We start from the raw sequence: 27,932 nt of genomic DNA on the forward strand, positions 1-27,932 counted from the left end.
GCGGCGGGCCGGGGGCCGCGGCGGGAGCGTGTCCCTGCCCCTGCGGCCCCGGGAGCGTGTCCCTGCCCCTGCGGCCCCGGGAGCGTGTCCCTGCCCCTGCGGCCCCGGGAGCGTGTCCCTGCCCCTGCGGCACCTGGAGCGTGTCCCTGCCCCTGCGGCACCTGGAGCGTGTCCCTGTCCCTGCGGCCCCGGGAGCGGCGGGAGGCGCGGGCCCCGTAAGTACGAGCTCCGTCTGCAGAGCGGGGCAGCGCGGTGAGGAGCTGCCCGTCCTGAGGGCGAGCGGTGGAATTGCGGGGCCGGGTGTGGAAGTGGGCGCTGGGGGTAACGAATGCCCGGGCGGTGCTTCGGTTTGGGGTCGTTAGCGAAAGGGGTTGGTTTAATTGCACCTCCTCGGACTTGGAGCATCTGACCGTGGCCGAAACTGGGTCGTCTTGTGCAGCTCAGGAGTTACAGGGAGAACCCCTCATGGACATCACAGGCAGGATTTGAGGCTGTGATCGTACAAGTAAGTCTGCCGGGACATAATGTTCATAATAGTATAGCTTTACTGAAATAATTAGGAATAGTTACATGTTCTAAAATTACGTACTCAGTAGAAGTACTTATTGTACTCGGGCTCGGGCATTATAAGTCAGGGGAACGTCTGCAATGCACTTTTAAAATTTTTGCATTTTAAGTATGGCTTTGGATGGTTTTGTATTACAGTAAATGCAGTACCGGGTGTTAATTTCTCCATTTCACACGTGGAAACCGGAGCACCGGCAAGTGATGCTCTTCACTAAACATTTTCTCACTGACAGGATATAAATTATTTAATTTGCTGCTCCAGATGTTAATTTGGAAGAGCCAGAATAGTGAATCAGTGAGCTTGAAAGGAAACTTGTACAGGTTCACGGAAATAGTTGTTTGATGAAAATACTCCAGGTGACGATAGAAACAACTACCTGAAAAGAGGTTGTAGCCAGCTGGGGGTCGGTCTCTTCTCCCAGGAAACCAGTGACAGTACAATAGGACACAGTCTTTAAGCTGTGCCAGGGAAGTTAGGCTAGACATTATGAAAAAATCCTCCATGGAAAGAGTGATTTGGCACTGGAATGGGTTGCCGGGGAGGTGGTGGAGTTGATATCCCTGTGTTTAAAAACAGACTGGATGTGGCACTTAGTGCCATGGTTTAGTTGATAGGGTGGTGTTAAGTCATAGGTTGGACTTGATGATCTCAAAGGTCGTTTCCAACCTAGCTAATTCTGTGATTCTGTGAAATGTGTTTGCAGGTGTTGAGGGGAAGCAGAAGTGGGGCTACTAGCACGAGTATTCAAGTAGGTTTTATTTCTGAATCATTATATAAATGCTTTTAAAATAGAGCTCTGATAAGATTTGAAACCTTGTAGATGTTAAGATTTTCATGGCACTTTGGTAGTAATAAAGTAATAAAAAAAAAGGAGTTACAAAAAGGAGAGTAGGTATATTCATTTTCTTACTAATGCTTGCTTATCTCTTGTGGATTTAACATTTTTTCTACCCCTTCATTTAACAGCTGTAGAAGTTCCCAAGGGACAGCTGAGGCAGTTTACAAGACCATTTTCAACTGAAAGGTTTAGAGAAAAAGGTGGAAGTTTGATGTCTTTGAGATAGCTACTATTAAAAGAATCAGAAGAAATAAACTTTGGGATCAGTTTGCAGTCTTTAACTTAAATATTTACACTTTCTGTCAGTAAAGTTGGTAGCTATTTGAGATGCTCTTTCTCTAAATATTTGTTTTCTTTTCCAACTCAGTGTTGATTATGTAAGTCTTCTGTTGTTAATTACATACATGATTAAATTTAGAATACTTAAAAGCGCAACTTTGGGGTTTTGTATTATACTTTCTCACTGTTCAACTTGGATAATGTTTCATGATGCTTTCTTTTACATTGTGAAGTATCACCTTTCATCCAAGATAATGTTACTGTGACTGAGTTTTCTTTATAAACACGTCCTTTAGGTATGATTGATCCTGTTTTTGATTGATGTGGGTATTTGTGAAAGCTGTGTTTCATTTGCACAAATACATTTCAGTTAGAAATAAGACATTTGCTACTTCAACTTTTCAAAGCTTGAGTTTTTGTTTCTCTCTTTGTTTTGAGTTGCCGTGTCCTTCTCTTTGAAATAATATGTAGGAGAAAAATAGAAATTGAGGGGTGCTTGAGTGCTGGCTTTCTATTATATGATTTGAAGTCTAAGTTACCTGTATGAGTTTGGTAAACTTGACTTTTGTTAGTTTGAAGGAGGTGTGCCTGGAGATTCTGTAGCTCGTCAAATGACTCAAGAATTTGGTTAAAAAACAATTTTTTTATTTTTTTTTTGTAAATACAAACTTCAAAAGTTACCCAGCAGGTCTGCAGCTGGGATAGCTGGTTTTTTTTTTGTTTTTGTTTTTTTTTTTTTTTTGCTTCAGAGACTGAAGGTTTTGCCCTGCATATAAATGGGACCTTGAAAATATTGTAAAATTATGGGAGAGAGCTTCCTTCATTTTTTTTCTTTATGGCTTTCAACATATTTAGGGTGTTTTATAAGTATTTTGTCTTCTGTTTGAAGTGCTGTGGCAGGCCTGCAAGTAACATGCCTTACAGCTACAATTGGGTCATCTTGGTGTCGTGGGAGCAACAGCTGGGTAATATTTATTTGTCAGGCAATGAATTGTGGGATAAAGTTATCATGTATTATAACTCAAATAATCCTTTTAAACTGATACAATGGTGATTGAAAACGTGTGCAAGTAATAGCAATGTATTTGGATCTGATGTTGGTGGGGCATTAGCAGCACTAATCTTGTGCTTCCCCTCAGTCTTCAGTCCTGTAGTTGACTTCTGAACTCTTGTATCTAATTTTATTCATCAGTGAGATGGGAAGGGGGTAAGACCTGCACAGTAGTGAAAATTGAAGGGTTGGAAAGGAGCCACTTCCCCCTGCTCTGTTTCTCAGTTAAGTATCATCCTTCTTGACCTTCTCTCTTCTTCCTGGGAAGAGAGAGAGAGCCTGTAGACTGCTTGGTTGGAGAGACAGGAGCGCTTTAGTCCTAAGAGGGTAGGACAGGATGAGCTCAATCACATCTCTCTTAATTCTCCAGACTCCCAAGCAGGATCAGGTTAGGTGGGGGAAGGAAATTAGTAACTTAGTGTAAGAGTGATAAGCTGTTTCCCTCTGCCTGAAGTTTTACTGAGCTGCTTGTCCTGAAGGTTTAATAATATCCTGACTCTCAGGACTATATTTTTCAAATCACTTCTGCAAGCACTTGATGAAAAATTCTTATTGCAATGTTGTACTAGTTTTGAGCTCCAAAATACTAATCTAGGCCATAACACTTCCAAAGGGTTTGAGTTAGAGCTTTTAAATTGTATGTTTGAAGCTTTTCTACGGCATAAAAATCCACCTGTGGATTTGTGGAAAACTGGCATAGGTGTAAATTGTGTTTTAACATGGAAAAAAATCCCATACATTTAATAGTTAGACAAAGTCATGCCATCTGTACAGCTTTTTGATGGATGTCTTTGCAGTAGGCCCTGAGAAAGTTTAATCCTTACTGGGATAAGACTGCAAAAATAATAAACAAGTAGATCTGTTCATGCCTAAGGAAGCTTTGGCCGGAACATCTTTGGTGTAGCTCTTACGTTGAAGCATCTTCATGAGAAACAAATAATGAGATTCTGTTCTCAGTTGCTTTCATATTACATGTTCAACGCTGTTAATTTTCTTTTTTGTTTTTTACAACTTTGTTCACAGATACTGGTTAACTGGAAATTATAGATGTATTAAGTAGCCACGGGTCTATACTGCTTCTGTATTGCTTTAGCTATCTGTGGTTGACTCATTTAAAAAAATGTATTGTGATGCCGAAGTAAGACTATGCAATATTGTAATATAGTAGTTTTCTCAGATGTTATTTTATTATGCAGGACAGAGTTGAGTGAGGAATTTGACCAGGAATGTGCTGAAGTGTTTTTGTAAAGTGTCAAGGCCTCTGACATCTGTCATCTATACTGACTGATGCCACTCCAGCAAGGCAGCAGCTGCCAGAAAAAGACAGGGTATTGCTGAGTTGAGTTGTGACCTGAACATTCCATTACACATGAGGTTCCTGTGTTCACAGAAACCTATTTTATTATGTGTTTTTTTCAGGATATTCCACTCATCTTGGATGGGAAGATGTTTTTAAAAAGTGCTTGTATTCCTTAAAAAAAAATATTTCTATGGTAAGCATTAGGGAGTGATGGGCTGTGCCAGAACTATTTGCTGTATCCCTCACTCCGTCACTTTGGCTGGGCTCAGGCTGACAGTGCTGTGTCTTACAGTGAGGTCAGTGGCTCAGCTGTAGTTGTGTAACAAGAAGGGCCATTCATAAATGTGTTTCTTGGCCTAGAGATGCTAGATTGCATTTCTTAGCGTAGCATCAGAGTTCACTGTGCCTCAGGAAAGTGAAAACTGTGCTGCAGGATTGGAGTAGCACCTACTCATTTGCTGTGGCTGGGGAGAACTCTCACCTGAGTCTACAGTAGTCAATCTTGTAGCAGGCAGAGCTGCCTTGAAGGAAGCTGCAGCCTGTGAAATCCTGGCCTGGATCAGCAATAGTGTGTCCAGCAGGATTAGGGTAGTGATTGTCGCCCTGTATTTGGTACTAGTGAGGCCACACCTTGAGTCCTGTGTCCAGTTCTGGGCCCTTCACTGCAAGAAGGACATTGAGGTGCTGAAACCAGTCCAGGCAAGGGCAGCAGAGCTGGTGAAGGGTCTCGAGCACAAGTCCTGTGAAGAGCAGCTGAGGGAGCTGGGGTTGTTTAGCCTGAAGAAAAGAAGACTCAGGAGAGACCTGACCTCTCTTTAGAACTACCTGAAAGGATCGGTCTCTTCTCCCAAGTAACAATCAACAGGACAAGAGGAAAGAGCCTCAAGTTGCACCAGGAGAGATTTAGATTGGATATTGGGAAACATTTCTTTATGGAAAGGATTGTCAAGCCCTGGAGCAGGCTGCCCTTTGAAGTGGTTGAGTCACTGTTCCTGGAAGTATTCCCAAGACTTGTAGATTCGGTGCCTAGGGACATGGTTTAGTGGTGGGCTTAGCAATGCTGGGTTAACAGTTGGACTTGATGATCATAGAGGTGTTTTCCAAACTAGATGATTCTACAATTCTGTGGCCTGCATTCCTTGTCCCCCTGCACTGTTGTGGGTTGGTGAGTGGATAAGGTGGGAATTAATGAGTGAAGCTGAGCCTGGGAAGAAGGAAGTGGAGAGGAAGTGTACTTTTTGTCTTCCACCATCCTACTCAATTTTTAATTGAGAACAAATTAATTTTCCTCAAGCTGAGTCTGCCTTGTCAGTTGGTAAGTGACCTCTGAATATTTACCTCCTCTTCTTCTGTTCAGGTGTGGTAGAATAAGATTCTAGCAGCCAGAAAATCAGGAGCACACAGTCAGAGGACAATGGACTTCACACATACTGGTACTCAGTGACTGCTGCATTTGTCTAATGCATTCCCTGTGGAGACAGTTGTTATTGATCATAAACCAGAGCAGGCTGGAATGTGGGGATAGCACTCCTTGTTCAGGGTAATGTTGAGTGGAAGAACAATGGTATCCCTGTTAAGGATATGCAAGATAATGAGACACTCCTATTCTCTGTCTTGCATGTTAAAAATGTGTGGAAGTTCCTCTTTCAGTGCTTTTCTGCTGTGATGTTATCTTTGTAGGAAATGAAATTATTTTATTTACATGCTAAGACTTTCCTCATTTGCATAATTGCAGTCGCTTCTTCTGTGGTGCCCATACTCCTGGAGACAGTAAGTTGTGTAAGCTAAAATATCCAGGCTATTGCCCTGGTTTCAGCTGGGATAGGGTTAATTTTCTTTCTAGTAGCTGCTACAGTGGTGTGTTTTTTTAGTATGACAGTAATGCTGATAACACAGGTATGTTTTGGTTTTTGCTGAGTAGTGTTTACCCCAAGTCATTGACTTCTCAGTTTCCCATGTTCTGCCAATGAAAAAGCTGGAATGGCACAAGAATTTGAGAGGGGGCACAGCCAGAACAACTGACCCAAAATGGCTGAAAGAATATTCCATACCAAAGGGCATCATGCTCAGTGTATCAGCTGAGGGGAAGGCTGGTCAGGGGCAGCTGCTCGGGGTCTGGCTGGGCATTGGTGAGCAATTGCATCATATCCAATATATATATTCTAATTATCATTAATGTCACAGTTATTCTAATTATTATTTTCTTCCTTAGCTGTCTTATTAAACTGTTTTTATCTCAGCCTGTAAGTTTTCTTACTTCTAGTTTTTTGATTCTCTCCTCCATCCCACTGCTGGTGGGGAGTTGAGGGAGTGGCTGTGTGGTGTTGCCAGCTGGGGTTAAACCACAGCAGTTATTTCCTGGTGTGTTTTGTATTCTTTTATCTTCCTTTTTAGTTTGTAATTCAGGGAGTTGGAGCTGCCAGTACCTTTGTTATTTTATATTGAGTATCAAGCAGTTAGCAAGTTATAAAGAGTGTGGAGTCAGCACATCTGTGTATCTCTGTACTCTTGACATAACTGGACTATTTGAGGTGGTTGTGGCTATTACTGTAAATCAGGCCCCACAAGTGCACCTTGGTCTGTTTCTTTTTAACTCATATGTTTCCTCTTTAAAATTGCCTGGTTCCAGGCAGTTTGTAGTAGAATGTTACCTGTCGTTGCCTGGAAATATCTATTATTCTCCTAAAATAACCAATCCCAGTCAACTGAAAGCTGAACCACTGTTTTTCTGCTGGTTGTCATGTCAGGGTTTCTGACATTTTTCAGTAGACAAAGAATTACAGAAAGTTGCTAGAAGTTCTGCTTGCTTCCTAATCCAGCTAGCTCCATGTTTTCATGAGAGCTTGTGCTAGTGCAGAGAAATTATGGTTTGTGGACGGGACCAGAGTGAAAAATGAGATGATGACAACTGAGACCCAGACTAGTCTGGCTTTGTGATTGGCCAGTTGAAACATGCGGTAGTGCTAAAAGTTCTTTCTGCACTACTGAGTGTCTGAAATTAGGAAGCTTTTCCTCCAAATTCTTGTGCAGTCCTGAAAATAGGTAGGACTTTTGTGGAGCAGAGGAGGTGCCACTGACTCAGGAAGCCTTGAAATACCTACCTGCTTGGAGTGCATGTGTTGCACAAAGAGTTCAAACAGGTTTGAGTTACAAGAGGTTTAACACTTGTCATGAGGCTGCACCTATACTTTCTCTCCCATCCTTTACAGCACTCCACCTTACCCTGTGTCTACTAGGTCGTTGCAATGCTGCCTCCCTGGCAGTCTGAGGGAGCCTCAGATAGGTGAGATGACAAAGTGGCACCTCTGTTTCCATCCAGCTGATCCTGTGGGATTGCTAGAGGAGTTTTACAGGTCAGAGTGGTAGAAAAAGCACCAGTGAGGGACAACCTAGTCCTGGATGTTGCCTTTCATGAGAAGGGTCAGTGAGCCAGGCTGTTTGCATAAAGTAGATGCTTTGGTCTGTGGTGGGACTGTCATCAATGGGTGTGTCTAGGTGATAACAGAGGAGTGTAGTGGGAGCACTGGGACTTCTCCACAGGTACGGACAAGAGGGTGGGCACAGGAGGGTATGTAAAAAGAATGAGATCTCCAAATGGAGAAGATGCCAGAAGGGCACTGATAGATTGTGGTTTGCTTTTAGGAGCAAAGGCTTGGACCTTTGTTTCTAATGGAAAGGTTAGGTGTGGGGATTATTTCTGAGCAGTATTGCTTCTGTCCCGATATGCCTAAGTGCTTGCGTGCTGTTTCTGCTGTGCTGGGAGGAAAGGAGGGAGGCTGGCTGCCATCCCGGGCTAGTTCATGAGCTGAGGGAGGGGCATGTGGGACAGCACCACAGAGCCTCTTTGGCCTGAGGAAAAGTGAGATTTGTTGGCTCTATTTTTTTTTTGGCCCCTCCTTTTAATTTTTTTTCCCCATCCTCAGATATTGAGCTGATTCTTTCCTACAGCCTGTGAGAGGTAACAGAGGTCTCTTTATGGTGTGGGGTTTCCTGGCTGAAAAGTTTCCGCTGCTTGTGAAGTGCTCTCCGTAGTTCTTGGAGTGAGTATTTGACAGGGAGGAGGGATGTGGCAGCAGCAGTGAGTGGTTTAATGTGCTTTCTTCGTTTGGCTTGAAATTCTGAGAAGTGGAAAGGGAGTTTGTTTGAGGATTGGGCTTATTTTTTGTTGTTGTTTGTTTTTCTTCTGAAATAGCACCATTTCTCAGTGCAGTTGGTGGGTTTTAAATAGGAAGGGGTAATAGGATTATGAAAGTGTTACATAAAAGAGATATTAAAAGCTATTGGTTTAATGCCCTACTAAGAAACAAATCTGTTGAAAAGAAGGAAGTGCCTATGAAAGGAACAGGTATAGACTCTTGTAAACCTTGGAGACTTGCACTGTCCTGCATAGAAAAGCTGATGGTGTACAGTGATCTTTCTACCTTGCCTCTTGTCAGGAATTTTATTTCCTTCTTGGTAGATTTCATGAAGAAGACTGCGACACTTCCTGATGTATCTGGAGCTAACCCATTGCTACTTTTGATTTTGGCCTAGATAAAATAATAAATAATTGTTTAGTACAGAGCTGATTAAATGCAGTCCCAGGGAATACTTTCATGCTTCATTTCCTGCCTGAACTTATTACAGTTTTTAGAGTTAGGTTGAAGTGAATGCTCGTTGCTGCTGAACCTGTTTTGCTGCCTTTGGAATTTGTGCGTGAGCTTGAGGAGCTTGCAGAGGTTTCTAGAAAATCCTGCATGGGAAATCTGTTTGTACTCGACCATGTGAAACAGGTAGTCAGAAAGTTGGCTCATGTAAATTAAAAATTAATTTTCCTTTCATCAGATGAAAATATCTTTCTGGAGCTGTCCTGCAGATGTTCCCTACAGGGTGAATTTTTTTAAATGTCAACATATGCAAAGTAAAATTTAGGCACCATGTTCTCACTGACTATTTATACTGTTAAGCATAACTTTTTTTGGATAAGTAATCAGGTGAATCTAGGCTTTACCATAATTATCACAGTGATAGTTTTTATCTAAAAATAAATAATGGAAAAATCACTGTTTGGAACATAATGAGTTTTATCAATTCCAGTTATTTACCAAATTTTGTTCATAAGGTTACTTTCCTTCACTAATATCTGGATCAGGGCTATCAGTTCTCAGTTTTCTGGCTGATACTGACTTGTCCAGGAATTCTGCTTCAATGAAAAAGAACAGCCTTTAGTCCTGTATTCTTGGGCATTTCTGAGCTTGATAGTGCTACTGGTTTCAACCAGGAGGCAAATGCACAAGCTGACCCTGCAGGCCTTATATGGGGAACCAGTTTATTTGTATGTTGCTTGCTCATTCTGTGCTTACACAGTGTGTCAGACTCCGGTGCATGTATGTTTCTTCTGGGAAAACCCTGGATGAGTAGGGATGGGGTTCTGATCTTCCTAGTTTGCTTCAGAAGAAGTCTTGTCCATGCTGGAACCTTGCTAATATTTTAGACTACTTGGATGGAAAAGGGCAAGTTAGGGTTTCATGTTTGTGCCATCAGGCTCAAGGATGAGAACTGAACACCCTTGATCCTGGAGGAGTCATACAGCTCTGTGTACTCGATGGGTTCCTACAGATAAATCTTTTATGAGCAGTGCCAGGAGCCTTCCAACAAAGAATTAGTTTGGCATGTGATTCAAAACACATAGCAGGCTATAGAACTTGAGTTTTCTGAGCTGCAGAGCACAGGGACAGTTGTTGGTACAGATGTGATATTGGGGGAGGCAGAACATGCACTATTTTTGTGCCTCAACATGATCAGGGAGCTATTTAGAATTGTGTTACAGCATATGTCTAGATACAAATATATCTGTGCGTGGATGGAGACCTTTCATCTTTTCCATTGATTTTAGAATTCTGACTGCCATATTTGCATAACTGTGGCTTTGTTCTGTTTAATTTTTTTAATTAATTTTGAAATTGCTACTGTGCTGGTTTGGGCCTTGTGGTCTGAAGGACCGTACCCTTCTAGACAGCTGTAACTTTCTAAACTAGGTTTGGTTATGCTTCACTGAGAATTTTTTGACAAGAAAGTTGCACTTTGTTTCCTAAGAAAGTTTCTTTGGTCTGTTTTATGAAGGTCACATACAACTAGAGTCAGGTTTCAGAGCTATGAGAAGACTTTAGTTGCACCACAAGTGTTCTCCCACGCATGTTAGAGTGTTGGTCACCGTGACTTACGAAGTACAGGAGAAAAAAGAACCATGTTTCCAGCTTCTGAGATACTATTGTTTATAGGAAGATTTGTTCAGTATTGAATTATTGTTTGCACATGGTATAATGCATGATTAGGTAGCCTTTTTTCACCAGCACCCCCAACCAATATATCAGCCATAATCCAGGGATATCAAAGATGAAAAGATGTGCTTCATTAGCTACATAGGGAACAAAAGGAAGATGGAAAATTTATCAGTGGGACAGGGGACTTGTTTGGTCAGGATGTGAGAAGGACTCAGCTGCTGAATTTCTCTTCTGCCACAGTTGTTACTGTCAAGACTATTAAGGCTGGAGTAGATTTTGCATTACTATTCTAGTCAGTATTTGATTAAGACTGTGCCCTTAATAATGATTTTATGTTATGGATTATAAATCTGGCTTTTATACTACTTCTCCAAGTATGGCTTTTTAGCAGCAGGCCCTGAGCCTGACTTTTTTTTTCCTTTAACAAGGGCCAAGCTCTGGTCTTCTTGACTCTAGGTTAGCTGCCTGACTTACCAACCAAGGTACTTTAGGCTTGCCGGTGAAAGATGACTTTTTTAACTCAAGAGTCCTTCGTGTGAAATAGTAACACAACACCCACCCTCCACAGGGGCAATGGCCAAGGGTATTTTTTGTTTCTCTGACAGGCAGTTGCTTATTGAGGACTAACTGCTTGTTTGTCCTTTTATTCTGTTATTGTCCTTTAAGTTCACAAGTTCTCAGTCTTTGGCAGGAGTCATAAAAGTGACAGCTCTTCACTGTCATTTTCTTTCATAAGGGTACAGCTCTTCCACAGTTCTTCTTCCTCTGTTGGTAGAATCAGCTTTGCCTTTGTGCACATGCCATTCTCATGTTTCAGGGGGAAAAAAGCCAGGCAAACAACCTTTTATTTTAACCTCTGAAGTAATAATGTAAGGTGAATTCTTAGTTAAATTGATTAATCTGTGTTTTTCCATTTAAAATACCAAAATACCTATATGTGCCTGCATTTTGAAATACATGCTGTATTCTCTGTAGATAACACCACAAAATCAGACTGCAGATTTCTGAAACGTGAATTATTGTCCTTCTGCATGAGTGTTGTGATGAGCTGAAGGTGACTTACGGTTTTGATTGTGTGCATATTTATGCTGCCCTGTTGAAGGGCTCAAGTGTATTTTAAGCAGGAGCAGCATTCTGTTGCTGCCACAGAAGCCAGTGGAAATGTAAGTTTAGTTAATATGGGAAATTATTCACACTGACAGTAGTATAGTGTGAATATTTGTCAGGGACAAATAATGTGAACTTTTAGTAGCAACTACTTAGAGAATCTTGCTAAGCTGACAAAGGAAGTTGATATGTGTGAGATCTGGAGTAGGCGTTCAGGAGAGTAGGAAGATTGGTGCAGTAAGGTCATAGTTTATGTCCATAGCTTTAACATCCTAGTACCTTAGCAATTTAACATCTGTATGCTCTTCCTGATATTTTAATGAAAACAACAAAATATTTCAGAAACTGCTTCTTCTGACTTCTTCTTCTGAATACTGCTGCGTGCCTTTTGGTGTTTATGTCTTTTCCCATGGATAGTTAATTTTTAACTTTATTTATGAACAAAAGAATTTCTTATGTTAGCACATTTGCACTAATCTGAGTACCAGTGGTGAGCAACTGTTGAACTCTTTTCAAAGATTGTAGTCCATTTCTGGGAAAGTGAGAAGCTTTCAATATAATAAACGCCTTTTGATAGTCAGTTGCTGCACGTTGAGTTCAGTATTTTAACTTTTATATTGTCCTTTTCACCCCAGGTTAATCTGGGGTGCACTTGGGTTGGATGATGGTGAAGAAAACTCCCTCCTTGTGCATATACTTTGTGCAGTGAGATGTTTGGTTTGTTTTGGAGAAAATTACACCCTGTGAGGGAAGTGCTTCGCCTGATGAATGCTGCATAGAAACTAAGATGCCACGAAAGGCAGCAATTTAGATCATGCCATAGAAACTTGTAGGTAGAGTTTAGATAAGCAAATTCTAAGGTCTTTGATTTAATAATTACAGGCTAATATTACCCATGGGGTCCACACTGCTCTCAGATGATTCATAGAGCTTATCACTGTTTTCCTGTGTGCAACTATTGCAGGGTGTAAATTGACGGGGGAGGGTGGACATTTTCTCTTTCATTTGAGTCCCTTTCTTAGAGCATTGCTGTGTGTTGCATGTGAATGGGGAGAGCAGGTTGGCTCTTCCATGAACTGCCTGCCAGGAGGGGCAGCAGCTGGTAATTAATTCCCAGTGAACCCTAAAAGCTTGGGAGTTCATCTTGTTAGTCCTGGGTCAGGCTCCCATACACATTCCCATGGATCAGCAAAATTCTCAGGAAGACCTAAGGTATAAACTAGTGGAAATGGGGAGTTACTGTACTCCTTGTGCCTATGAAATCACTCCAGGGTCTCATGTGTTTTAGAGGCTGGTATAAAATAACATTTTCCATGTTTTTGTGTTTCTTCTCTTTGGTCTATCCTGTTTCACGTGCATTGTCTTTAATCACTGCTTTTGCTTCACTTAGCCTCAGTCCTTGTTCTTCTCAGAGGTGGCAGTTTTCTTGTGTGTTTTCTGTATCAGAGCTCTCATTTATTAAAATTTTATTCTTTCTCTGCTATGAGATGATAACAACAGCCAAAAGAAGAGTGGTAACTATAGTATGATGGCAGTGAAAGGCTGTATGAAAATGGAGCCCTTGAAAGAGGGCAGGAAGTGGAATAAAGGACTGGCTCCTCATAGACCTAACACTTCTAAAAAACTGAACCTTTGCCTTAAGGAGCAGGAAGATTTTCCTCCTTCAGTTGTGTGTGAGAGGGAGAATACTGGACAAAGACCCAAAAGGTGGTACTGACAGGCAGCAGATTAATAATGATTTCTGATACCAGTCAGGTGTTGTGGGGTTCATGCTGCATTGTGCAGAGCAATGTAGCATCAGTAATACTGTCTTTCAGAAGAAAACAGTTTATTTCTTCAGAGATTCATGTGGTTTTTATTTTGGACGGGCTTTACACATAGTCAGCAGAATCTCTTGCTTTACAGCTGTTGTTAATTTTTGTAGGAACAGAAGTAATAAAACCTGTGTATTGCCAGGCACTGTACACAGACAGCTTTGGGTAGTGGTTGCATTTTCTGATCTGAAAAAAAAAAAAAAGAAAGATTGAGCGAGAAGAACAAAACAGGAAAAATGATTTGCATAAAATCATGCAGCTGGTTTGTGGCTGAACTAAGACTAAAGCTCAGTTTCTTTGTTTCTGACCAGTTGTTCATACTTGCTGTTACTTTTGTGTATTGTCATAACCTTTTTTCATGAAATTTGTAAAGGTGTGGAAGTGGTAGAAACTAATTTTCTCCTTCCTTTTTTCTTTTTTTGTAGTCCAGGTTAAAGTCATATTTTGTGACATTCGAAGAGCAAACAATACTATGGCTCCATGAATTTCAAAACTGCAGGAAGTGCGGCAGCCCTCCCTACCTCCAGCTTTACTTCCCTACTGTTCTTATTGGGATCTGTGATTTCATCCCCACTGGATATGCAGTGACCTGCCTTGGCATCCGAGCAGAGGAAGCTGTTTGTGCATCAGGGAAAGCCATGGCCTTGGGCTTGAATGTTTTAAACCTCTTCTATAAGTTCAAAGTGTTGGTGCTTGTCACTTTATTTGTGATGGTGCTATGGACCACATTCGGTTACTTAGTGGACACCAGACAGGAACTTCCTAAAGCTAAGATTATGGTGGAGTTTTTCAGGAAGGTAACCAGCCTGGAGCACAGTCAAAAGGAAGAGAAGATTGAATCCACTGCAGATGTTCCCATGGTGAAGTCATTTCAGGGTCCCTGCCCAGCTCTGTCTCCGTACCTGCGTAAGTGATGGTGTTCTCCTCTCCTCTCTGACAAGTTAATCCGCTGTACTGCTGCTGATTTGGATTTCTTCCTAGCCATATTCCCGTTGGATGCCTTTTCTGTGAAACAAATACAACCAGTTGCAGGAAGCACTCCTGAGTGAGGGAGGGTGAGGGAGTGTCTTGTGGCACCCAGTGCTTGTGCTGGGTCTGGCTGGGAGAACAGCTGGTGCTGCGCTCTGCATTTCTTGATAAAACAGCTTTGGTAACACACCAGTAATGTGGCTACTCTGAACAGTGTTTGCACTCTGATGAGGCTTTGTCTCAGTCTGTCCTGGCCCCCTAAAATCCAGTGGGGTGGGCAGGAGGCTGGGGGTGGATATAGCCCAGACTGCTTTTCCTAGCTGACTGCAGGGGCATCCCATACCTTGTGACTGCCATTCATCATGCTCAGCAGTAAAAGCTCAGGGAAAGGAGGAAGGAGGGATGTTCATGGTGGCAGCATTTGTCTTCCCAACAACTGCTGTATGTGCTGAAGCCTTGCTTCCGTAGATGTGGCCAGACACCTGCCTGCCAATGGGGATAATGAAGGCGTTTTTCTTTTTCCCTTATTTACGCGTGCATCTTCTGCTTTCTTTTAAATTAAATTATTTTTGTCTTAACCACTAGTGTTTTCATCTTTCTTCAGTTTTTTTGCCTTTTCATTATTAAATATACTTTTGTGTCTCTGTATTGACAATTGAAGGACTTCACAACTCTGTTGGAGTTAGCATTAATTATAATGAAGGTTCAAATGGGTGACTGTTTTCATGGTTTGGGCATTTTTATTATTCTACTTTTTTCTTGGCTTGATACTGCTAGCAGAACCAGGCTCCTGCTTTGCAGGATTGTGTCATTATCTTCTTTCTTCTCCTTATTGTGAACCTGATTAGGGATTTGTTTGGGAAGCTGGATTCTTCCTTTCCTGATGTAGTCTAAAAAGTTTGTCTCCCTGCACACCCTCACCCTGACCCCAAGACACATTTGAATAATTAAATGCAGCAATGGCTGTAGCCATCACAGGCGCCTGTACCGTACTTTTTCATGGGCTTGCTGAGTCCAGAGGAGATGGGATGATAGCTCAGTGCAAGAGAAGGGATGAAAATTTAATTTGGCTACAGAAAGCCTTGGTATGTTTTATCTTACTAATTCATAACCTTAAGCCTGCTGTGCTTTTTTTTGTGCTTTTGGTACCGATGACTTCTTACAGCCACAGTCCTATGTCTCTTTCCCTTTTCTTCTCCTCTGCTTTGCCCTGGCAGTCATTTCTGGCCAGTCCTTCTGCAGTAGCTCAGAACTTCTCTTGGGTTTTTAAAAAATACTTTTATTTTATTGCTACTATTTCATAGTCAGTTTAAGCATGCATGACACCCTCTCCTTCCACTGCCTGCATAAAACACTTTTAATACTACTTTTCTCTTGGAAGGGGCAGGGAAGCCACTTGGAGCTTGAACCTGGGTGTCTTACACTGATTACATAATGCCTCATTAAGTGATTGGACCAGCCAGAACCTGAAATGACTCAGGAAAGGTTCCTGTGCTTCTCTTACAGGAGGTGCCAGGAAACTCTCCTTCAAACCATCTGTTACACTGGAGGAAGTGCAAAAGGAGAACCCTCAGGTAGCCAAGGGCCGGTACCACCCTGTGGAGTGCTCAGCCCTGCAGCATGTAGCCATCCTTATCCCACACCGCAACCGAGAGAAGCATCTGCTGTACCTCCTGCAGAACCTCCACCCCTTCCTGCAGAGGCAGCAGCTGGATTATGGCATCTATGTCATTCACCAGGTGAGGCAGCTTTGCAGAGCTGTTTGGGTGAGGGTTATGGCTGCACCCTGCAGCCTGAGGAGAGGCTTCTGCTGCCTCTGCTGTCTGACAACAGTCCTCCAAGCCTACCTCCCAACAATTCTGCTTACTGGGGGATGCAAAAGTGCCTGCAGCCACTGCTGGTGGCACTCCTGGATCTCAGGGCTGGGGAGTATTGCCAGTGTCTTTAACTGGTGTTCATTTCTCAGTCCAGGTAATTTGGTTCTCATGCAAGGTAAGCATCCTTTGCCCTGCTAATGTGACTCACTTCTCTTGCAGTATCCACACATGTAACTAGGCTGGCCTGTTCTGTCTTCACATTTGGATAGAAGGCCCCAGTTTGTCTCTAGCCCTTCTCTCCCATCAGGCTCTTGTGCTTAGTAAGTAGTGTCTGTCATGTGGTTTTACTTTTGCTTTCTCAAACTAAGCACGACAGCTCCTGCTTGTAGCTGCTTTATTTGCCCAGCAAGTGTGGTGGGAAGTAGTCATCATGGAAGAGCACCTTGTTCCTGAAGGATTTATTAATTTCTTTATTTGCATTCTTTGCAGAAATGCTGTTTCAGTAAAACTTAAGCAGACCTGTGCCACATTGTCTTTCAGCAAGGCACCTATGTTCTAATTGCATGTGCTAAAAGCATGATATATTTCTCTTATGTAATCTGTTGTCTTTTTCTTGATTGTTATGTTTGCTTTCTTTTACTGTTTACTTATATGTTCTGCTTTGGCTCCAGAAAGTCATTTGAGACAACAGAAGAAAAAGGTGATAAATTAAATACGGTTTCTCTGCCCTCCTGATTAAAGAGCTTAGAGTCAATAAATCAGTGTGAGACAGTGCTTTCTAGGTGAAAGCTTCCACTCTCACACTTCTGCTCAGCTGAATGTCTCAGCAGAACAGCAATAAAAGTCATGGCATGATATTTTTACTTGGAATGAACTGTTCTTTCATTGTTTAGAGTCATCATGTGGCCTCTAGAGTGGAAAAATGAGGGGTTTTTTTCCTGCATTAATATGTACTATAATCATACATTTACTGACTCATTCTAGCAGGAAGCAGTGTTTAGGAATAAATTATTGGGAGAAGGGCTATATCTTTTGAATTTATTGAAATATGTGGAGAACTGCTGTTGTCATGTCATGTTGTCAAGGTTGGAAGCTTTCACGTAGCTTTTCCATGTAGACAGGCATGCCCAAAGACTGGAAGGTGGGTCTAACAAAACTCTTCTGGGGCAAATCCATTTCCACTCTCGATTTGTGATGTCATTTGTTGTTCTAAGTCTCTTTTGCAGAAAGACAAACAGGATTTAATTGTTAAAATACACAGTCTACTTTGGAGGCAGATTAAATGGACCTTTTGTAATTTTTTTTCTGAGCCACTGAAGGGCTTACTCCAGACTTCTTTATGGGCTGCTTTTAACATCTTTAAAGTCATGCTTCTCTAAATGCGTGCATACGTGAATGCTGCACTCAAAACAACGTGAGTTTGCAATTCCTAAAGGGTGAATAATTTCTTTGCCAACATAAGCTGGTCTTGTGGTCAGTGTTACTTGTCCATAGAAACAAAGGGGATCAATTCTGTCCTCGATAAAAGATGAGTAAATTTTCTGTTTGTTCAGTATGTGATCTGACATGGAAAACTGCCCTTCCTGAAAAGCAGTGTCAGCTGGCATTTTGCTGCTGTGGTGGCTTGCACTGATGAGGAAGACAGAACTTCAGCAGATGAAAGAGGCTGTCCTGAACTAAGTTGTGTTTGATACTCAATACAAGTGATGTTCTCCAAATGTACCTTACCAGACATCTGATTTGTTCTGTTCACTCAATAACCTATGTTTTCATCCTCAGGAGGAGACTGTCTCATGGGTATTTTTATATACAAGACATTTTAAGAAAAACAAAACACACACACACACACACAAAAAAACACATTCAGAAATTTGACATCCTGATTTTGGGTGAATTGTATCTAAATTTTTTACTGGAAAATTTCTCTTCAGAGGATGCATGCAATTGATTATCCATACTGTAATTTCTCAGAATGTGCACTGTATTGAATTTTTTAGACTGCAGGGATGGAGTCGTAAATCCCATAAATCTTCTTCATTCCAGAGCAGATGGTTGTTTTAGTGAAAAAATCCTGCTTTAAAGCGAAGTGTTACTTTATAGAACAATAAAACATGCTTTGTATACAACAGCTTTTCCTTAACAGCTCACCTTCTCTCAGCCAGGGGAGGCCAACTTCTTTCACATTTTCCATGGACCCTTCTAGAAAATGTCCTAGAATTCCAAGCAGTTTCTCTTGAAAACATTTTTTTATATTATTCTTTAAAGTACACAGGTTCCTTGCCCTGGAAAATTACTGTCTTACCTGTTTTTGGGAGGGTAGGGGTTGGTCCTCTGGCTCCCAAGTGGGAACTTGAGGCAAATCCTCACTTTGTCCTCAAGAGCAGAAAGCCTTCTGCAGACTGGTACAGTGTGCAGCCAGGTAAAAAATGAAAATATCAGGATAAGCACACATATTGCTCCAAAATGAATGTTGACATGATAAGCTTACAAAACTGCCAGGTGTATAGGGATATACTTGTACCTCAGAGGTGAAATTAGGTTTTTGAAAAGTGAATACTAAGTAACTTATAGCAAAAGCAAACGATGAAGACTAGTAAAAAGGTGAAGCTCTGTGCTAGGAGCATGCCTCCTGCAACAGCATCATCAGGTTATAGGCAGGAGGTAAAAATGAAGAGACCTGCTTTTTGTTCCCACTCTGCCACCTGTGTGTGAGCTGAGGAAGTACAGGGAGCTCTTTCAGCATTGCTGTCCTCCAAGCTGAGGGGACAGGCATAAATCGTTCATGGCAAGGGCTCTGACATTTAGAGACTAATTAACATGGGATTAACATGGGGTTTGGTTTTGTTTTGCTTTTATTAAAAAGAACTTCCATGAGCCATACTGATACAGTTGTATGGAGTACCAGTTTCTAGACTGTACTGATACCTCTTCTGTTGTGGAGCCTGGTGGTAACTCCAGGACCAGGGGCATTTATGCCATGGAGCACTCACACTGGTGGTGGCCAGCTAAGCACAGGCTTTCCTGGCCCTGGCTGGGTGTGTTTGTGGTGAATAGAGTCTGGAGAAACACTTTGCACTGTTGGCCACTCGGATGCTGTGCCCACTGCACTCTGTGCAGTTACTGTTCCCAAGGTGCTGGAAAAGCCATGCAAGTGTGGTTGCAAACCCTGCAATGGAACAAATGCCCCGGAGCAGCTCTGGTTCAAAAGCTGTGGCACCTTCTTCAGAGTTGTTTTTCCATTCTTTTCCACAGGCTGGAAACACCAAATTTAATCGAGCCAAACTGCTGAACGTAGGATACCTAGAGGCCATAAAAGAAGCAAACTGGGACTGTTTCATTTTCCATGATGTGGATCTGGTGCCAGAAAATGACTTTAACATTTACATGTGTGACACACAACCAAAGCACCTTGTAGTTGGCAGGAACAATACTGGATACAGGTAGGAAACCAGGAATATGGAAAGAATACCAACAGGGAAATGCCACGTTACTGATAATGTTCCTCTTCTGATGGAGCTGTGTGCTGGTATCTACTCTTCCTCCTGACACCAGATTTCTGGAGGTAACACTTCACCTCTCTGGAGTACAGGAATGGACAGACACCTCTGCGGTCAGCCCTGTGGTCACCTGCACAAATTATCATTGCCATTGTTCTGGTTTCTGGAGTTGAATTATGGGCTATTTTGAGGGGAAAGCAATGTGCCAGAGGATGTGCAGAGACCTTCTGGCAAAGCTAGATACACATTTGTAGTTTTCTGATCCTGTGATTTGAGGGACTGATCTTACTATAACAGAACTCTCCACTTACTTCTGCTGTTGAAGAGGTAATGTCTGATACTGAGAGCTCAGGTGTGGGAATTTGCCAAGGGATAGGGCTGTCCTTTAATTATTTGACTGAACAGTATAACACAGGATCATTCTGATTTTTAAATTAGTCCCCTAAGTGCTCATGTGATATAAATAGTTTAAAGTGAAAAGTCAGGTTCAGTCCACCTCAGAGAGAAAAAGCTCCTGAGCTTGGTGAATTTAATGACTGAAAGTGCTTTCATTGAACTGACTTCTTTCAAGATTCAGTTAATGTCACGTCACTCTAAATATTGATTAGAACTGGGCTTTTCAAAAGCTGGTCTCAAAGTACTTTGAAGTAAAGCTCTGCTTTGCTTCTGCATTTCCTTTGTTAAATATATGAGAAAGAGGTGGGATGTGCCAATAGCAACACAGAATAATACTCACTTTCCAGCCATTTAGTGAAAACTGGAACAAGTACTTACGTACTAGACTTGTGACAGGCTTTTGGAGCACTTGCAGAGCCTTGCAGAGTATTCTACTGGAATGCTGGTGGCTTGAATTTGATAATTCAACTTGAATTGATAATTAATACTTTTTCTGTGTCACTGCCTGTGTTTACACTTCCATGAAGTGGGGTTAATAATGCTCTGCTTCCAAGGCATGTATGGAGGAATTCAGATTCTGAGCTCAAGAATGATACTTGAACTGAGCTGATACCACAGATTGAAATCCCAGTTGGGTAACCTCAGTGTTTTGCTGCAGCTGAGGTGAGCATACTGAGACATGTTGCTCAGATGAGGCAGAGAAAACTGAACCCATCCATGTTCTAGATTTACACAAAATGTCCTGGGCAGAAATGCGGGTTGGTTTGTGTTTTGTGGGATTTTTATGGTTTGGTTTGATTTTGGGATGTTTTTGGGGGAGGTGGTGGTGGTTGTTGTTGGTTTTTTTGGTCTGTTTTTTGGTTTTGGGGTTTTATTAGTTACCTGATGTGGGGTGGGGGGAATTATTTTTCTTCCAGGGGACTATATTTTATTGTGATTCAGTGTGCAGTAATCTCAGCAGCTATGTGCCTTTGGCGATCCAGTGCCTTATCTTTAGCTACATAAACTACAGCTCAGTTTAGGATTCTTTTAGACAGAAGACTTGTATATTAAAGCTTTGAAGATAAGGTTGGGAAAACTCTTATTTTAATTAAGGTTTTTCCTTGAGACCAGCACAACATCTTTTCCTCCTGACGATTCCTGTTGTATGTATTTGCTGTCCAATTTTTAAAATCCCAAAGGAGGTGATGTTCTCTTGTCCTCAGGAAAGGGGTGGTTACAGGGGTTGTTACAGAGATGCATTTTTGTGGGTGATGCCAGCTGGGAGCAAGTTATGCCTGGGCCCTGCTAGTTCTGTGCTGCCTGAGGAGGGTTGAGTGGGCAGCACTGTCCTGGTTACAGGATCACAGAATGGGTGGAGTTGGAAGGGACCTCTGGGAATCGTCCAGTCCAACCCCTCTGCCAAGGCAGGGTCACCTAGAGCAGGTGACATAGGAACTCATCCAGGTGGGTTTGGAATGTCTCCAGAGAGGGAGAGTCCACTACCTCCCTAGGCAGCCTGTTTCACTGCTCTGCCACCCTTTACGGAAAGAAGTTCTTCCTCATGTTGAGGTGGAACTTCTTGTGTTTTTGTTTATGGCCATTGCTCTTCATCCTGTCAGTGGAAACCATTCAAGGATCTGGCAACATCCCCTTGGCACCTAGCTTGCAGATATTTTTTTGCATTGATGAAATCCTCAGTCTTCTCCAGACTAAACAGGCTCAGCTCCCGCAGCCTCTTCTCCTAAGAGAGATGTTCCAGACCCCTCATCATCTTTGTGGCCTCTGCTGGACCCTCTCCAGCAGTTCCTTGTTATTCTTGAACTGTGGAGACCAGAACTGAACACAGCACTCCAGATGTGGCCTCTTTAGGGCTGAGTAGAGGGGGAGAATCCCCACCTTGTCATGCTGGCCCCACTCTTCCCAGTGCACCACAGCTCTCGCTCCTTTGGTGTCTGTCTTTGCAGTGGTGTAGGGGAATTACAGGGTGAATACAGGGGTGTGTATATGGATGTGTGTGCATGGGAAGTCAGTTTCCAAACTCTGGGGTGACTGGAATGGGATGTGGTCCTGTTGGTGGTTGTCCTGAAAGCACGGCTGGGCGGGCTCTGCCCTGCTTTTGCTGTATATGGGACCTCCTTGCTGTCCATTCCATTTGTTTAATGCATTCCTCTGGAGTATCCATAGCAGAAGTCTCAAGGTAGTAATATGCAATTAAAACTTGATGGAACTTCCTCTACCTTGTGGCTTGTCTCCTCCAGGGGAAGAGATAAAGGAGAGGGAACAAATCTGTTTACAAGTCAGGCCTGACCAACCTGATAGCCTTCTCTGATTTGACTAGCTTGGATGAAGGTGTAGTAGTGGATAATGTTTATCTTAGGAAGGCTTTCAACACTGTCTCCCATAATGGCCCCATTGAAAAAGTGATGAAGTATGGACTGGTAAGTGGACAGTGAGATGGGCTAAAACTGCCAGAACTACTGGGCTCAAAGGGTTCTGATCAGTACAGCAAAGTCCAGCTGGAGGTCAGTCACTAGTAGTTTACAGCAGAGTTTGATACTGAGGCTGGTACTGGTTAGTCTTCATCAGTAACCTGGAAGGTGCAGCAGATTGCACCCTCAGCAGGTTTCCATAGGACAGAAATCTCACAGGGTTGGTTTATGTAGCAGGGCCTTTGTCAGGCTGGAGAATGTGGCCAGCAGGAATCTGAACAGAGTTAAACAAAGGGAAATGTGCCTGGAGAGAAGTAACTCTCTGCACCAGTAGCTGCTGGAGGCCATCTGTCTAGAAAGCAGCTTTACCAGAAAGGATGTGGGGCCAGCAGTGTGCCCTTGTGACAGAGGCCAGTGACATCTTGTGGTGGGTGTTACCAACATGTTGAGGGAGGCAATTGTTTCCTTCTACTCAGCACCATGGAGATGATACCTGGAGTCTTGTGTCCAGTTCCGGGACATACTGGAGCAAGTCCAGGAGAGCCTGAGAAGATGATTAAGGAATTGCAGCATATGACATGTCAGGGAGGCTGGGAGTGCTGGGACTGTTTAGCAGAGAGAGGGCAGAGGAGAATCTTAGGAATGTGTATCCTTACCTGACAGAAGGAAGTAGAGACTGTGGACCCACACCCTTCTCAGTGAAAGGCAAGAGGTAATGGGCACAGACTGAAATACAGGAAATTCCACTTAAACATATGAAAAACCTTTTTTTTTTTTGTTTTTTTACTATGAGTATGGTCAAATACTGGACAGGCTTCCCAGAGAGATTTTGGAGTCTCATTCCTTGGAGATGCTCAGAATCAGACTGAACAAGTTCCTTAGCAAGTTGCTCTTGAGCAGAAGGGTTGGATTAGTCTATGGGTCCCTTTAGCATTCACAGTTCCTCTGTGATGCTGAGTAAAAATCAGCCAGGAAAAACAGTCTTCAGGGAGGTTGTGTTGAGGGTCTTGTGTTTATTTATTTTCTTCTTTGGTGTTTCTCAAATTTATTCATGGTAAACTAGAACTAATAATAAGCCTTGTCTGGCATGTCAAATGCCATGAGTCCTTTCTAGCCTTGGCAATTTGTTCATCTGTTTAGATTCACATACATGTACAAATGCAATCTGCAGCTGAGTGCCCATCACCTCTGAGTGAGCTGGGGCAAGGTAGTAGAGCCTGTGTTGTAATGTTACGCTAAGGGCCAAGACAGAGGAGGGCATCATAAAAAGCAATTAGCAGAACGGCCTAAGAAGACAAATAAACATTATATGTAAACATCTTTTTAAAGCAGATACGTTTTTCAGGATGAGGAAGGTAAAAGTTAGAAATTAATCTCCTTTAGAGCTGAGCTCCATTACATTGAGTTACTAAGTAACTTGCACTGTACCTTACCTTAGAATTGGAATTGTTATTGCAATAGCCAGTAGCACATGTCCCCTTGCTGTGAGCTGATTTCTTTCCAAATTTTTCAGATTCAGCTTTAAGATAACAGTGGCTCACTGTTGTTACTGAAGAGCTTCCACTACATTAGTGCATAGCTTTGTTGCTTTTCTATACCTCAGAGTCCCTGAAATTAAGTACCTTTTTGGCTGGCAAGGGGAATTGTGTAAAGAGAAAGAAGCTTCTGAATAAGACTCTGTTCTCTCAGTTGGAGAGGTAATTTTTTCTGACCTAAAGCATATCACAATCTTTCTGTGAAGAGAGGAACAGAGCAGGACCAACTTTTAAGAATTTGTGCACCCTTAACTCTGTGAAAGACAAGTCTAGATCTGGAGTATCAGGGTGATGCTTTCATTGTTGATAGAATTTGGCTTAATTTTTCATTCTCTCTTCTTGTACATCTAGGTTACGGTACCGGGGATATTTTGGAGGTGTAACTGCTCTTACAAGAGATCAGTTTTCCAAAGTGAATGGATTTTCTAACAACTACTGGGGTTGGGGTGGAGAAGATGATGACCTTCGAATCAGGTAAACAATGAGGAATTAGTTTTAAGAAAAAATTCTAAGAGCCTCCAAGAGCACAACACCCCAGGGGCCTTTATTCAAAACAATGTTGAACAGTATTGCAGTGGAGATGGGAAGTGTAAGACTTAGTTCTGTAAGGAGTTTCCTCTTTGCAAGGGTTAGGTATGTCCGATGCCTAATTCTCTTCTTCACAGCAATGTTGGCTGGATGTGGGTTAAGTTATTTGATTGGTTTGGTTTGGTCTCAGATACCCAGCATTTGTATTCTTACTTGGAAATTGGTTATAATTGAAGTCTGGAGTGTGGTTTGCCAGAGACACAGAAATGTAACGAGTTCCAGTGCTTTGCTAGAACGTGGGAGTGTTTTGGTGGGACTGGGTGCTTTGCATTCATTGACTACTGGATTTACTCCAAGTAGGGCTTAGTTTATATTTGTGTGGTGTTGATTATAGTGAAAATAGCAAATAACTTGAATTTTAGAAAGGCTGCATATATATGCCTATGCCCTTTGGTCTTGTGAAAACTCATCTTGCAGATGTGCCTGTCAAAGTAGGAAAAACCTGTTGGCTGGAGAGGTTTAGTGGGACAAAGAAGTCAGCCAAACTTTTATGTTGATCTTTTGCCCTTTGCTTAGGAATAAACCTCTAATCCTGCACTGCTGTTAGTAAATGGAGAAAAAGCCACAGCAAACAGCAGATAAGAACCCACAACTCCTCAAGCTCTGCTGGGAGAGCCTATCAGTTTCTAACTTGATTTATACTCAGTCATTTTTAAGTTGTTATCCTTTTCAGTTGCTTAAATATGTAAACAAACATTTTGGGGACATAAAATTTATATCCCTGGTGGTATTATGTAAAATATACAGAGGATTAAGTTTGTTGAAAGTTAGGAACTTGCAAATTAAAGTGTTTCTTGGTGTCAGTTCAGCAGATTGGTCAGCTCCGTCTCAAGAAATCTGAAAGGTCTGCTGGAGGCATGGATTTCTGTCCCTTAACCACAGATTTTTTTTTCCTTCTTACTTCTGCCTAGACACACCATCTTCTCTGTGACCTCCTGGGAGCTGACTTTTATAGTTTAAGGGGGTGGCTTGGTGCTATTTTATTCCCTGGCTTCCTATGCATGACAATTCTTTCAGCTGTTCCCATGGGCAGCAGAGAAGCAGCAGGACAGCAGGATTTACTGAGGGTCTCTATGATGTTTGCAAGGGGTTGGAAACAAGTGATGTTTTTGCGTCCCACTTTGTAGCTTTGCAGCCCTTGAGGTCTTGGGGGGGGAAACTGAGTCATGACCCAGTGTGTGCTCTGCAAACTGGACTTGACTTGTGCCATTTCTCTTGGCTGGGCCTTGGGCGGGGCTGGTGACCGAGTTTGCAGAGGTAGGTGATGGCAAGCTTGCTGTCTGAGGGGTTGTTGTGCATAGATCCTTGGAGCCTTCCCGAGGGAAGTCAGCAGATGGCAGCATCCCTTCGGTGCCCTCAGAATTCGGGGCCGGGGACTCTCGCATTCTACTGTTCTGCCTCTGGAACAAACGTGATGGTCTCTTGGGCTCCCTCCTAAGGCGTTTATCACAGATACTTAAGATCATTTGTTGTATTTGTTTGATAATTTACTGCTTCAAAGTCATGGAAATCTGTAAGGGGCTCAGTTTTTTTAAATCTCGATTTCCTGTTTTTCTTTCAGCTCACGAGTGATTAGCAAAGAGGTGGATTATTCCTTAATTCCCTTGTCATAAAGTTTCTTCCTTTCTGCTGTCAGGGCAAAGTTGTGCTCCACAGATATGCGTAACGTCAGAAGCTCCAGCTACGTGCCTGATGTGAAGCATTTAAATCCGTGCATAGGGCTCAGTGCTTCTGGCATTGTTCTCAGAGAAGTTTTCTTCATGTAAACAAAAGTTTTGCAGCAGGTCTGCCAGCTGTTGAAAACCAAAATTTTTACATTTTAAAAATTTTTTTTTATAAGTGGAGAACTATCAAGTATAGGGGTTTTATTGCAGGAGTTGAGATGAACTTGTTGCTGAACATCTGGAGACTTGCTACAGGGCAGTACAGATTAGTCCAGTCAATACTGATATAAATGTACTGTGTTGTATGTGTGCTTAAAGCTCTACATCTCTACTGTAGTAGCTACCTGCTTCTGTTCAAAATAGGTGTATTTGTTACTCCTTCCAGACCTGTTCTCCAGGAATGCAACTCTAAGCCTCATTTATCTGGAAAAATGGGTTGTGGAAGAGATGCATATGAGCTTTTACAACTCTCTGTATTTGCTTCCATGGCATCTGCAAGAGATGAAGTCTCCAGTTGTTGGATTTTTTTCATTAACAGCTGGTTTATAGGTGCTGTCTTCTTCACAACACTTCCTATTGCTTCTTGCAGGGTTGAGATGCAGAAGATGAAAGTGGTGAGGCCGCCTGCTGATGTGGCCAGGTACACGATGATCTTCCACAACCGTGACCATGGTAATGAGGAGAATCGAGAGAGGTAGGTCAAGAATAGGTTCCTTGCATTGTCTTGCTCGGTGTCTGAGCCAGGCACCTGGGGGACAAGTTCTTTGCCCTAAGCCATACAGGCTTTTTGTGGTAGCCAGAGGCTCTGGGGGACACCCCTGTGACAACACTGTTCACAGCTGTTTTCTCTACATGAGATCTTCCTAGAACTGACTGGGTGGTGTTCCCTAGAAACTTCCAAAATTACACTTACATAGGTATGATTTGAGCATGATTTCAGATTGAGCCAAAGGATTTTTTTCCCCACAGGTGGTTGTGCTGAAAACAGGAAAAAGGATTTTGCATTCCCAGTAGATAGAAAATGGCAGTAGCTTTGCTTTCAATTCTACTGCCATTGGGAAAGAGCTGAAAACACCTCTCCTGTGTATGTCAATGAAGATTTTTCTCCTCTTTGTCCTCAGGATGAAGCTTCTCCGTCAGGTCTCAAGAACATGGAAGACAGATGGGCTGAATTCCTGTTCCTATAAACTGCTCTCTGTGGAACACAATGCGCTGTACATCAACATAACAGTGGACTTCAGTGTGCAGCCCAAGGTCTCATAGGGGCCAGCATGACTCAGGTTATAGGAAATGCCAACAGGTCTCCTTTGTGGCTGCTGTTAGATCACCTGACTTCCAGCACCTGCTTGGAAGAGTCCTTCAGAAGCATAGGAGAAAGTGTTCCTGCACAGCATGTCATTGACTGGTTGAGAGTTTCCTTTTGTGAGGACTGGAGTTACAGACTGACCCAATGGACAGGTCCTCATGTTCTTCTATGCACTTTTTGCTGGGACTTTGGAAAAAGTGTCCTTGTTTGGGCTGGTCCAGTGGAAGGACTTGAACAAAGTCCCTGAAAAAAAATTTGATTTTGCAACTATTTCTAAAGTTATTTGTGATCTCATTAAAAGTACAGTAATTCTTCAAGAACTACAAACTTGATGAGAAAAGTTAATTTTTTCTAGCCTAAGGAAAAACTGCTTATGTATGAGGGAAGGGCAGTAATGCTAATGGGTAAGGAGATGTTACAAATTTCTCAATAAATGCAGTCCACCGAACTCCAGAGTGTCTCGTCCTTCACACCACAGTGTCCCCTGCTGAGGGGCTGCTGACATGTCCTGTGGCAGTGCTCAGTCTCA

The 27,932-nt window shown here is 42.4% G+C and overlaps 1 protein-coding gene across 5 annotated transcripts; it reads left to right on the forward strand.

The window, feature by feature from the left end:
- Window positions 1-27,851, forward strand: B4GALT4 (beta-1,4-galactosyltransferase 4). 5 transcript variants are annotated; one of them, XM_088052112.1, is made up of 9 exons: window positions 1-215; window positions 440-505; window positions 1,272-1,316; window positions 13,646-14,126; window positions 15,696-15,928; window positions 19,259-19,446; window positions 24,197-24,319; window positions 26,687-26,791; window positions 27,219-27,851. In XM_088052112.1, exons 4-9 carry the CDS (start codon window positions 13,859-13,861, stop codon window positions 27,358-27,360), a joined length of 1,059 nt encoding a protein of 352 aa, XP_087908238.1. In that variant the 5' UTR covers window positions 1-215; window positions 440-505; window positions 1,272-1,316; window positions 13,646-13,858; the 3' UTR covers window positions 27,361-27,851. The 5 variants fall into 5 exon arrangements, with proteins under 5 accessions (XP_087908238.1, XP_087908236.1, XP_087908235.1 ...); XM_088052110.1 differs by lacking the exon at window positions 440-505; XM_088052109.1 differs by lacking the exons at window positions 440-505; window positions 1,272-1,316.
- Window positions 27,852-27,932: the final 81 nt, after the last annotated feature.

This window comes from Pseudopodoces humilis, chromosome 2, assembly GCF_049639895.1.
Source record: "Pseudopodoces humilis isolate 2021_Gansu_Grassland_sample_001 chromosome 2, ASM4963989v1, whole genome shotgun sequence".
NCBI lineage: Eukaryota > Metazoa > Chordata > Aves > Passeriformes > Paridae > Pseudopodoces > Pseudopodoces humilis.